The sequence below is a fragment of the Chlorocebus sabaeus genome, chromosome 20, assembly GCF_047675955.1.
Source record: "Chlorocebus sabaeus isolate Y175 chromosome 20, mChlSab1.0.hap1, whole genome shotgun sequence".
In the NCBI taxonomy this organism is placed as follows: Eukaryota; Metazoa; Chordata; class Mammalia; order Primates; family Cercopithecidae; genus Chlorocebus; species Chlorocebus sabaeus.
Window position 1 is genome coordinate 125584357 of NC_132923.1, and position 13222 is coordinate 125597578.

Here is a 13222-nt window from a genome sequence, read left to right on the forward strand (position 1 = left end):
TACTTTTTCCGTGGTGGAGATGGGGTGGAAAGGAAACTCACCTCTGAGGAAGTCCAAATACTTTTTTTTTTTTTAAATGAAAGGTCTCACGTGTTTATTACGGAACCCAGCCAACCAACATGTTCCTAACATATTCAGAGAGAAATAATACATGCTCAATAAAACACGTCCGACTCTCCAGATAGTGGTGACATTTTCAGCTTGATATGGTAACATCATTGTGACCTTCAGACAGCATCAATTTGTGTGCCATCTCATGTACAATTCCTCATAGACCCAGTTTGGTTCTTCTCCAACGTCTTTTTTTTGGAGTTGTACCTGGTTTTATTACCAGTTTTCATCCGAATCCACTGGGGAATGGGACGATTTTACTTTTGTTTTTTGGCCAGGAATTGCTTAATTCTGAAAGTCTTGTGAGAAGACATGGCGAGAAGCAGAGTCAAGCACACACCACGATGGTGGAGAAAGGAAGAAAGGCCTTTTTTTAAAAAGTTGTTTTATTTTATTTATTTGTTTTTGAGATAGTTTCACTTTATCCAGGCTGGAATGCAGTGGCATGATCTCAGCTCACTGCAACCTCTATCTCCTGGGTTCAAGTTATTCTTGTGCCTCAGCCTCCCAAGTAGCTGGAATTACAGGTGTGTGCCACCACACCCAGCTAATTTTTGTATTTTTAGTAGAGATGGGGTTTCACCATGTTGGCCAGGCTAGTCTTGAGCTCCTGATGACAGGTGATGTGCCCTCCTCAGCCTCCCAAAGTGCTGGGATTACAGGCGTGAGCCACCGTGCCCGGCCTCAAAATACTATTTAATGCCATAATTTCTTTTTTTTTTTTTTTTTTTTTTTTTTTTTTTGAGACGGAGTCTTGCTCTGTGCCCCAGGCTGGAGTGCAGTGGCGCGATCTCGGCTCACTGCAAGCTCCGCCTCCCGGGTTTACGCCATTCTCCTGCCTCAGCCTCCCGAGTAGCTGGGACTACAGGCGCCTGCCACCACGCCCGGCTAATTTTCTTGTATTTTTAGTAGAGACGGGGTTTCACTGTGTTAGCCAGGATGGTCTCGATCTCCTGACCTCGTGGTCCGCCCGTCTCGGCCTCCCAAAGTGCTGGGATTACAGGCTTGAGCCACCGCGCCCGGCCTAATGCCATAATTTCTAACCCTACCTACCACCCTCTTTTTCATTTTGCAGGTTAGTGGCCTGGAAATGAGGAAATGGGTTGATGAACTTTTTATTATCATTATGGACATGCTCCAGGATTCCTCTTTGTTGGCCAAAAGGCAGGTGAGTATTACTGCTTCCCGATTGAGCAAGACAGACCCCATGAGTCCGGGGACCTTGCTTCTTTATTCACCTTAGTGTCCTCACCCAGTGCCTAGAACAGAGTGTGATACATAGTAGGTGCTCAAAAATATTTGTTGAATGAGTAAAAATTAGATAGATTTGAAACCAGAATTACCTGTTGTCCTGACCCAGAGTCAGTTTCAATAAGTATCAGGGCTGACAAGTGCCATTTTGTCTATACAAAAGAAAATGCAGGTCGATTATCAGAGCCCTAGCTCTCAGAGGGAAAAAGAAAGCCTTGGCCACTGCCTATGAGGGAACAGAGGTTTAGCTCATCCTTGCCCAGTCCTGGTTCTGCTTTCCCAATTTGAGGCTATTAGATGACTAGACTAAAATTAAGAACAGTCTTAATTTATTTCTGGGCATGGCAGCTCACACCTGTAATCCCAGCACTTTGGGAGGCCGAGGCAGGAAGATCGCTTGAGCTGCAGAGTTTGAGAGCAGCCTGGGCATAATTAGACTTTGTCTCTACTAAAAAAAAAAAAAAAAAAATAGCTGTGCATAGTGGTGTGTGCCTGTAGTCCCAGCTACTCTGGAGGCCAAGATGGGAAGATCACTTGAATCCAAGAGATTAAGACTGCAGCGAACTGTTATCGCACCACTGCACTCCAGTCTCCAGTGAGACCCTATCTCAACAACAACAAAAAAATCTTAATTTCCTTTTGAATCTCCTGTTAATCGTTTGGGATATGGAAGAATGATGTATTTTCTTTGAGAAAGGTGGGAATTTTCTTTGTCTCTTGATCCAGTGGTTGTTGCAGGTTTGTGTGCTTGATCAGCCTTGGTTTTATGCCCTCTTGGGATTTCTTTTCATGGTTAGTGTCTTTACTGGAAACCTCTTGTCTTCTTATAGCCTCTAACACTTCATTACAGTCATCATACAAAGAGTTCAACTATGTTTTCTTTTCTCTCATACTGGCTTGATGAACCATGTGATCTTGTGCCTATCTAGGTGGCTCTGTGGACCCTGGGACAGTTGGTGGCCAGCACTGGCTATGTAGTAGAGCCCTACAGGAAGTACCCTACTTTGCTTGAGGTGCTACTGAATTTTCTGAAGACTGAGCAGAACCAGGGTACACGCAGAGAGGTAGGGGACGTGGCAAACTTGGTCTTGAAAGACTTTACTGGGAGGATGGTAAGAGAGAGAAGGTTGCAGCATTAACATGCTCTGACAGTATCAGTCACACTTCCTGTCCGTCTCCATTTTGTTCATGTAGCTAGTCATTTGGGTATGAATTGGGGTTTATGTAACCTGAGAGGAGTATCTGTGATACTTGTTGTAATCATGTTGTGTAATCATGTTTTCTTTTTTCCCTCCCATTTCCCACCCAGGCCATCCGTGTGTTAGGGCTTTTAGGGGCTTTGGATCCCTACAAGCACAAAGTGAACATTGGCATGATAGACCAGTCCCGGGATGCCTCTGCTGTCAGCCTGTCAGAATCCAAGTCAAGTCAGGATTCCTGTAAGTTGGGGGTAGCCATGAAAGACTTGCGAAGTTCTCACTCACAGAGCCCTTGCTGGTTGTGTTTAGAAAGTCTGGAGCTGGATTACTGAGAAATAGGTTATTGGCTCATTTAGCAACTTTTGAATGAAAAGTCAGTAGTTTCTTCTTGAATCCCAGAAGGGATGCTGCTTTCCATTGTGGCCAGAGTCCTCATGTCTGTCTAGATTCTTTGTCAAGGGTTGACATGCCAAGTCTGTCTGCTTTTTGGTGCCAATGCAAGAGATACACATTATAACCCCATCACCTCTATCTATCTCTCATTCTTTTTTAGTGCCTCTTTGATGTTCTCATTCCCATAGTATCTACAGAAGAACAGAGAATTGATTCTCCATTTTAATTGATGGGGAAATCAGAGGCGAGGCTCAGAGCCATAGGGAAAAACTAGCAGCAATCAGAAATTTGGGGCTCTTTTTTCCATGAAATGGTCTGGCCCAAGAGCCACATTGCCTTGCCTTTTTTTTTTTTTTTTTTTTTTTTTTTTTTGAGGTGGAGAGTCTTACTCTGTTGCCCAGGCTGGAATACAGCATTGCAACCTCCGTCTCCTGGGTTCAAGCAATTCTTCTGTCTCAGCCTCCCAAGTAACTGGGACTACAGGTGCACACCACCACACCCGGCTAATTTCTGCATTTTTAGTAGGGATGGGGTTTTGCCATGTTGGCCTGGCTGTTCTCAAACTCCTGACCTCAAGTGATCTGCCCGCCTCAGCTTCCCAAAGTGCTGGGATTACAGGCATGAGCCACTGTGCCTGGACGCCTTTTTTTTTTTTTTTTTTTAAGTTTTGTTTTATTTTTAATTGACACAGGGAGGGGGAATAGGGAGAGGCTGGTCAATGAGTGCAAGGTTCCAGTTAGATAGGTGGAATAATTTCTGGTGGTCTTTTGCCCATTGCCTTTTATTGTTTTTATTTTATCTTAATTTTATTTTTTTGGAGACAGGGTCTCACTTTGTCACCCAGGCTGAAGTACAATGGCATGATGTAGCCTTGACCTCCTGGGCTCAAGTGACCCTCCTGCTTCAGCCCCTCAAGTACCTGGGACTACAGGCATGTGCCACCACACCTGGTTAATTTTTGTATAGCCCATTGCCTTTTGACAAGTAGCCTGAGTGAATGGGGGTAGGGTATGGGGTTGCAGGAGAGTTTTCTAGACTTAACCCATATTCCCTCAGGGCTGGCCTATTTCTGACATTGAAAGTTAACATTAGTTATCCCAACTATTCCAGGAAAATGTTATTACTGCAAAATGAATTGTTTCTAAACTCACTAGATGGGATGGTATTGCTTCAGATTTCTTCCTCTTCTGGTATCAGGGAGGCATGCCTGTGATGTCATTATGTCAGCCCCATGGCTGTGGAGAGCAGGGCCCGAGCCATGTTGCTCCTGGTGTTCTTCCTTATTCATGGCACCAGTCAGCCCAGCTCTTCATCTGTTTAGTGCTTACCCTCCTCACTGCACTCTTCATGTTACTATACCTCCCTCCCTTGCCGCTGCCCCCTCCACCACCATCAGAGTCCTTCAGGTTCTTATTGTTCAAGTCGGATAGGTAGTATTTGCCTACCAACTTGTCTGAGCTCCCTCGGGGAACCAAGCAGCTGCTGAACAGATGTTTGCTTAATTTAATTCCCTTTACTTTATTTTGGGGGAGTAATTATTTTTATTGATGGTTTCAGTTTTAAAGTTGTGAACGGTAAGAAGCTAAATTAAACAGAGCAATTTAGAGAAGACCAACCCATCATGTACTGTTTTAGGCTTTTGTGGTTTGAGTAATAGAAAAGCCAAAAACTGTTTACTCCTTGATGCTGAGAAGCTATTTGTTGGTTCCTAACAGACCTTGAATTACCAATAGTGTTAGAACATACTAAGAAGAAAGATATGAATGCTAATGTCTGTTAGGAGGTTGTTTGTTATTAACTATGCTCTGCCTAAAGTCATGTCATGCCATGTGTAGCTCTAATGCTCTCTTTTCTTTTGTCCTAGCTGACTACAGCACTAGTGAAATGCTGGTTAACATGGGAAACTTGCCTCTGGATGAGTTCTACCCAGCTGTGTCCATGGTGGCCCTGATGCGGATCTTCCGAGACCAGTCACTCTCTCACCATCACACCATGGTTGTCCAGGCCATCACCTTCATCTTCAAGTCCCTGGGACTCAAATGTGTGCAGTTCCTGCCCCAGGTCATGCCCACGTTCCTTAATGTCATTCGAGTCTGTGATGGGGCCATCCGGGAAGTAAGTACCTCAAACTCCAATCTTTCTCTTTCTCCTCTGCACCGCATGCACAGATCCATCTGTGCTTCAGCTTCTTAATCATGCATTCTGTGTGCCCTTGAGCCTAATGCCTTCCTCCCCCTTAACTCCCAACGTGTAAGTGTACGATTGGCTCACTCCAATGTCCTGGCTTGGATGGCTAAAAGGGCCAGGTTCAGTGGCTCACACCTGTAATTCCAGCACTTTGGGGGCCGAGGTGGGTGGATCACCTGAGGTCACCACCGTGTAGCCTGGCCAACATGGTGAAACCCCATCTCTACTAAAAATACAAAAACTACCCAGTCGTGGTGCACACCTATAATCCCAGCTACTCGGGAGGCTAAGGCAGGAGAATTACTTGAACCTGTGAGGTGGAGGTTGCAGTGAGCTGAGATCGTGCCACCACGCTCCAGCTTGGACAACAGAGTGAGACTCCATCTCGAGAAAAAGATGGCTAGAAGATGAATGGCCTAGGGGAGGAAAAACATTGTCATTCTCAGTAATCTAGAGTTCAGTCAAGTTGTAGATGCCCCACAAATACAAAATCAGTCTGGATTTCTGGTTGCTCCTTCATGACAAGATTTAAGTCATAACATTTTTAGTGAAAATACTACACAGGTGAAGTTGCATGCTCTTACTGGAACTCATACTGCCACCAGTTGGTCCCGTTATTGTTGATCCTCAGTGCGAGCATGCAGCCAAGTGGGTGTTTATCTGATCTCTTCATTGTAAACTTACCTGTTTTCCTTTGCCATTAGTAAGTAATCTGTGGGGTGACACTTTGAGACTCCATGGCTCTCCTGTTCCTCGGCTACCTTCCATCCAGTGATTGTAGCATCCATTGATAATCCTCACTTGAATTGATTATCAGTCACACTGGTGGTTGCAAAGTGATGACTTTCTATTTTTGTCATTCCTTCTCCATTTTATTAGCCGACAGCATTTTTCTGTAAAGAGGAATTTTCCCCTCCCCCACATCTCACTCTTGCTGTTTCTTGTGTCTTTCTCTAAACCACAGAGTATGCAAAATGGTTCCAAGATTATATGTCCACACTACTACCAACCACAGATCTAAGTAAAGTTCAGGGTAGCTTTGTAGTTCCTGTTATTCTTAGATACACTTTACTAAGGGTGTACAGTTAGAGTACTATGTTTAAAAGATACTTCAATTAGTTACTTTTCCCTCTGATCATATTGTCCACATGATGTACATTTAGAGGCGATAACATGTTTTTAGAAATTATATTTCCTAACTTTGTGTCTGGAGTATAGGCATACTGTTTATTTGTTTCTATTATATTTATAATCGTAACTATCAACCTCATTGAAATTTTTTTTTTTTTTTTTGAGAAAAAGTCTACCTTTGTTGCCCAGGCAGGAGTGCAGTGGCACGATCTCAGCTCACTGCAACCTCTGCCTCCCAGGTTCAAGCAATTCTCCTGCCTCAGCCTCTTGAGTAGCTGGGATTACAGGGGTGCACCACTATGCCTGGCTAATTTTTGTATTTTTAGTAGAGACAGGGTTTCACTATGTTTGCCAGGCTGGTCTTGAACTCCTCACCTCAAGTGATCCAACTGCCTCAGCCTCCCAAAGTGCTGGGATTATAGGCATGAGCCACCATGCCCAGCCAGAATTCTTACTAACTCTAATAATTTACTTGTAAATTCTCTCAGGTTTTTACTCTAGACAGTTATATAGTCTGGTGCGGGGGGGAGGGAAAACAAAAAAAAGGATGTTTTGTTTTTTAGTTTTAATCTCGTAAACCACTTAGTGACACAGTAAGGAAAAGTAATAAGTAATAAAAAAGTAATAAGACCTCTACTACCATGTTTTTGGTTTTTGAGATGGGGTCTTGCTCTGTTGCCCAAGCTGGCGACGCAGAGGTTGCAGCAGGTGATATGGGCTCACTGCAACCTCTACCTCCCAGGCTCAAGTGATCCTCCCACCTCAGCCCCCCGAGTAGTTGGGACTACAGGCATGTACACCCACACCTAGCTGATTTTTTTGGGGTTTCGCCATGTTGCCTAGGCTGGTATCAAACTCCTGGACTCAAGCTGTCTGCCCAGCTTGGCCTCCCAAAGCACTGGAATTACAGGAGTGAGCCACTGCACCTGGCCTACTTCCATGTTGATGGGATGCAGTGGTCGTGGAGATCTGTAACCTTGCTCCTGCTTTTAATGGACTGCTGTTAAGATTTCACTACTAAGTATAATGTTTGTTGTAGCTTTTTGGTAGATATATTTTTATTTTATTTTATTTTTATTTTTTAAAAAATACGGAATGCTTCACAAATCTGCCTGTTATCCTTGCATATGGGCCATGCTAATCTTCTCTAGATTGTTCCAATGCTAGTATGTGTGCTGCCAAAATTAGCACTAGATAGCTTTATAAAGGTCAAATATTCTCATATAAAGAGATTGCTAAAGAGTTTTATTATGAATGGGTATTGAAGTTTTTAGTGTGTAATAATCATATGATTTTTGTCTTTTAATGTGTTGAATATGTTGAATCACACTGATAACGTGTTCTAATGTAAGAATGCGGGCATTCTTGTATTAAAACCACCTTGGTTATAATGTATTTTTAAATTTCAATCTTATGTCAGTTCAACTTAGAGTTTTTGCATCTGTGTTCTTGATTGAATTGGTCTATAATTTTCTCTTTTTTAACTATGGGCTCAAAGATCTGTTTAGCTTTTCTATATCTACTTGAAGCAGTTTTGGGTACTTTTTTTTTAGGAAGCTGTTCATTTTGTCTAAGTGTTAAAACTTGTTGACATGAAATTGTTCACACTGTTCTCTCACGTTTTAATTTTTTTAAGATCTTTCTTTATGACCCAGAACTGAATGGATTATGTTTTAATTTTCTAGTAGAGATTTGTTAAAGTATTTTTCAAAGAAGCATCTATTGGCCAGGCGCAGTGGCTCATGCCTATAATCCCAGCACTTTGGGAGGCTGAGGCAGGTGGATCATCTGAGGTCTGGAGTTCAACTCCAGCCTGACCAACATGGTGAAACCCCATCTCTACTAAAAATATAAAAATTAGCCAGGCATGGTGGCGCATGCCTGTACTCCCAGCTACTCAAGAGGCCGAGGCAGGAGAATCGCTTGAACCCGGGAGGTGGAGGTTGCGGTGAGCTGAGATTGTGCCATTGCACTCCAGGCTGGGTGGCAGAGCTAGATTCCATCTCAAAAAAAAAAAGAACCAACTTTTGACTTGTTGATCTATTATTATTTTCCTTTTTCTGCTTTTTAAAAGAAATGTGTTAGAATATTAAGTCATTGTCAATCTTCTTTTCTAATGTGATCTCTTAAGGCTATGAATTTCACTCCAAGTATTATTTAACTGCTTTCCAAAATTTCTTAAAACTTTAAGATAAAATTTACATACCATAAAATTAATTGATTTTTAATATATTTACAGAGTTATGCAATTATCACTAATAATCTAATTTTAGAAAATTTAAATCACCCTAGCAAAAAATCTCCTGTCCATTTTCAGTCATTTTCTGTTTCTGCCTCATCCCTGGGCAACTACTAATCTGCTTCTATCTCTATAGATTTACTTTTTTGGACATTTCATATAATTGGTGTCATAGAATATGTGGTCTTTTGCATCTGGCTTCTTTCACTTAAAACTTTTGAGGTTCATCCATGTGTGCCATGTATCAGTAATTAATTCTTCCTTTATTGCTCTTAATTATGTAGTATTTTCATTATTGTTCAGAAATATTTTCCAGCATTAGGATTTCTTCTTTTACCCTTGAGTTATTTAGAAGTGGGTATTTTATTTGTAAACTTACAGGGTTTTTAATTTCTCATTTTGATACTGATTTCTAACCTAATTGCATTGTGTTTATGATTCTTTTTTTTTTTTTTTTTTTTTTTTTTTTAAGTAGAGACGGGGTTTCACCGTGTTAACCAGGATGGTCTCGATCTCTTGACCTCGTGATCCGCCCGTCTCGGCCTCCCAAAGTGCTGGGATTACAGGCTTGAGCCACCGCGCCCGGCCTGTGTTTATGATTCTTTCATGCTTGCTGGAACTGCTTTAATGGTCTAGTGGTTGATCGATTTTCTTAAGTATTTCCTATATCCTTGGGAATACCTATGTATTTGCTAACGTTATGGACAGGGTGCTATATAAGTCATTAGATTGAACTTATTACTTATTGTGTTCAAATCTTTTGTGTCCTTGTTAATTTTTGTTTGGTTGATCTATCAATCCTGAGAGAAGTGAGACAAAAATCTCCCTTTACAATGGTAGGCTTGTTTCTGACAGTTTAGTCAATCTTGTTTTATATGTTTTTGAGATTATATTAGTAGATGCATGCAAATTTTAAATCCTGATACCTTCCTGGTGAGTTGACTGTTTTGTCATTATGCAGTAATCCTTATCTTTAATAATACCTTAAAATTTATTTTGCCTAACATTAGTATAGCCACACCAGCTTTTTTTTTGGAGGCGTATGTCTTTTCCAATTCTTTTACTTTTAACTGTCTCATGACTTACTGTTTTAGATGCTCTCTTATGAATATAGCTAGATTATCTTTTTAATCCAATTAAAAATTTTTTGTCTTTTAACCGGTGCATTTTAGGCCAATTGCATTTATTGTGATTGCTGATATATTTGGGTTATTTATTTTATTTTGAGGTGGAGTATCGCTCTTGTTGCCAGGGTGGAGTGCAATAGCGCAATCTCGGCTCACTGCAATCTCCGCCTCCTGCATTCAAGTGATTCTCCTGCCTCAGCCTCCTAGGCAGCTGGGATTACAGGTGCATGCTACCACGCCCAGCGAATTTTGTATTTTTAGTAGAGACAGGATTTCACCATGTTGACCAGGCTAGTCTCAAACTCCTGACCACAAGTGATCCACCCGTCTCGGCCTCCCAAAGTGCTGGGATTACAGGTGTGAGCCACCGCACCTGGCCGTATTTGAGTTTATTTCCACCATCTTACTTAGTGCATTCTTTTTGTCCTACTTTGTCTGTCTTTTTTGTTTGTTTGTTTTTGTGAGACTGAGGCTCCCTCTGTCGCCCAGGCTGGAGTGCAGTGGCCTAATCTCGGCTCACTGCAAGCTCCACCTCCCGGGTTCATGCCATTCTCCTGCCTCAGCCTCCCAAGTAGGTGGGACTACAGGCACCCACCACAATGCCTGGCTAAGTTTTTGTATTTTTTAGTAAAGACAGGGTTTTACCATGTTAGCCAGGATGGTCTCGATCTCCTGACCTTGTGATCCACCTGCCTCGGCCTCTGAAAGTGCTGGGATTACAGGCGTGAGCCACCGCACCCAGCTGCTTTGTCTGTTTATCTTTCTTTTCTGTCTTTTTCTGGATTTTTTGAGCCTTAATTTTTTATTTCATCTTTTGCCTTCACTCATTGGCCACCTTTAATTTTGTAAACATTTTCTAATAGACTATTTCTATCATGAATAAACTAGACAACCTATTATGTTAGATTCTCATATACCCATCAGTAATTACTAGCATTTTGTCAATTTAGTTTTATCCCTTACCTGCATCGCCTTTTCCCCTCACACATGTACCTACATTTCTGCAATATTTTAAAAGAAATTACAGGTATCATATTATTTCACCAATACATACTTTTTTCTATATAACCACAAGTATGGCACCTACAAAGCTAACAATAATTTCTTAGTATTATATAATACCAACCCTTCTTCAAGTGTCCCTGGTTGCCTTAAAAATTCATTGTAATTTGGTTTATTCAAATCAAAATCCAAATAAGGTCTACATCTGGCATTTGGTTGATATATATCATTCTTTCACCATTTATTTACCTTTTCCCTCCTATACTTCATAGATTACAGTACTGTATACTTCCTATTTCAACATTTAGTAAACAGACACTTTCAAAATGACCCACTGCTAGTGATGTGAAGGCTAATCAGTGAGTTCGGATATTGTCATGTGATCCATTTGTTATAAAGTTCCCCATCAGCCTTTTTCCTAATCATTTTAGCATTCATTGGTAGTTACTTCCTAGAGCTATTATTTGATCAGGGACTGCAAAATGGTGATTTTCTTATTTATATGTATTTTTTTAATTAAAAAAATTTTTTTTCCATGACACATCTCTCAGGAGGTCCTGAGAACCTGTGCCCCAAAATGGGGATTTTCTAATTTGATTATTCCTTCTGTATTTATTAGCTGGAAAGTTCTTTAGAAATAAAGAACTTGGCTGGGCATGGTGGCTCACAGCTGTAATATCAGCACTTTGGGAGGCTGAGATGAGAGGATTGCTTGAGTCCAGGAGTGCGAGACCAACCTGGGCAACATAGCAAGACCCCATCTCATTTTATTTAAAACATTTTTTAGGCCGGGCATGGTGGCTCACGTCTGTAATCCCAGCACTTTGGGAGGCTGAGGCGGGCGGATCACAAGGTCAGGGTATCGAGACCATCCTGGCTAACATGTTGAAACCCCGTCTCTACTGAAAAATATAAAAACATTAGCCAGGCATGGTGGCGGGCACCAGTAGTCCCAGCTACTCAGGAGGCTGAGGCAGGAGAATGGCATGAGCCCAGGAGGCGGAGCTTGCAGTGAGCCAAGATTAGGCCACTGCACTTCAGCCTGGGCGTCAGAGTGAGACTCCGTCTCAAAAAAAAAAAAAATTTTTTTTTAATTTTAAAAAAGAACTTTATATAATCAACTATCAAGGTAATTTGAAGTGTAGATCATGTAGGAAAAACAAAATGCATTCATGGTTCTTTACCTTTATCAATGTATCAGTTTTTTAGTATAATGAGTCAAGCCTCTAACAACTTTTCAGAGGTGACCCAGGCACCTTCCCACCTCCCAATCCTACTCTTATTCTTTGGAGTATCAGTATGAACTCATGAAGAGATATATATATGTAATTTATCTTTATTTATACTGTAAACCAAGTTGGTTGCACAGTCACTCGAAGAATATCAAGTGAAAGTCATTTAGTCATCTTATTGTTAAAACTAATATTGGTCATTTACTACTTGTGTGTATAAAAAAATATATGTGTGTAATCTCACTGAAAGAAATCAGAGCTCACTATATGGAGTATTTCTGTATATATAGAATATATGTACAAACACACTATATATATATGTATATGTAATATTTCTGTCTATTGCAGGCACTAATCTTTTTCACAGTCAGATTATCCTGATCACCCTGGCTGTTGCGTCCTTCTTACATGGCCCAGTAGACTTTCTTGCTTTCTGGTGGAAAAAAATTACTCCAAGCATATCAAGTATATTTCACTCAAACCTGGGCATAGCCATTTCCAAGGAGCTGTGATTTTCTTTTAGTGAGATTACATACATACGTATTTTTATAGATGTAAATAGAAAATGGCCAATGTTAGTGTTAACAATAAAATGACTAAATGTAGTTTAAGACTTCACTTGATATTCTTCTTGTGTGATTGTGCGGCCAACTTGGCCTATAGTTAAACTCATTTGTTTCTGTTTATTTTCAATTTTTAGAAATTTCCTTGAGTTTACAAAAAATTTAGGCTGAGCATGGTGGCTCACGTCTGTAGCCCCAGCACTTTGGGAGACCAAGGGGATCACTTGAGGTCAGGAGTTTGAGACCAGCCTGGCCAACATGACAAAACCCCGTCTCTACTAAAAATACAAAGATTAGCCGGGCATGGTGGTGCGTGCCTGTAGTCCTAGCTACTCAGGAGGCTGAGGCAGGAGAATTGCTTGAACCTGGGAGACAGAGGTTGCAGTGAGCCAAGATTGCACCACTGCACTTCAGCCTGGGCAACAGAGGAAGACTCCATCTCAAAAAAAAAAAAATTAATTTTTATTTTAGTTATATAAGACATTAACATGGTTCCAGAGCTAGAACTATAAATAAGATCTATCCAGCAACATCTAGCTTCTGCACCATCTTTATACCTTGTTTTCTTCCTTCCTGTATTATTTCCTATTTCTGCTATAACAAATTACCACAAATTTAGTGGCTTAACACAGATTTATTATCCTGCAGCTCTCTAGATTATATTTCTGACATGAGGTCTCACTGGGCTAAAATCAAGGTGTTGATAGGACTGTGTTCCCATCTGGAAGCTCTAGGGGAGAATTGATTTCCTTGTTTTTTTCTAGCTTCTAGAGCAGGAGTTGGACAA

The 13222-nt window shown here is 41.1% G+C and overlaps 1 protein-coding gene and 1 non-coding gene across 3 annotated transcripts in view; one reads left to right on the forward strand and one right to left on the reverse strand.

The window, feature by feature from the left end:
- The window catches only part of MTOR (mechanistic target of rapamycin kinase), a 151745-nt gene that overhangs the window by 28527 nt on the left and 109996 nt on the right, over positions 1 to 13222 (forward strand). For both annotated transcript variants that reach the window (XR_012089784.1, XM_007980575.3), the window contains exons 16-19: positions 1187 to 1279; positions 2292 to 2426; positions 2672 to 2801; positions 4819 to 5069. Coding sequence is in view for 1 of the 2 variants with exons in the window: in XM_007980575.3 (XP_007978766.1) it covers positions 1187 to 1279; positions 2292 to 2426; positions 2672 to 2801; positions 4819 to 5069 (609 nt within the window). In the remaining variant the exon portion in view is untranslated. The remainder of the gene's footprint in view (positions 1 to 1186; positions 1280 to 2291; positions 2427 to 2671; positions 2802 to 4818; positions 5070 to 13222) is intronic.
- LOC119619541 (U6 spliceosomal RNA) lies at positions 7357 to 7463 on the reverse strand. The gene has a single exon (XR_005236005.1). It is a non-coding gene; the product is annotated as a U6 spliceosomal RNA (small nuclear RNA).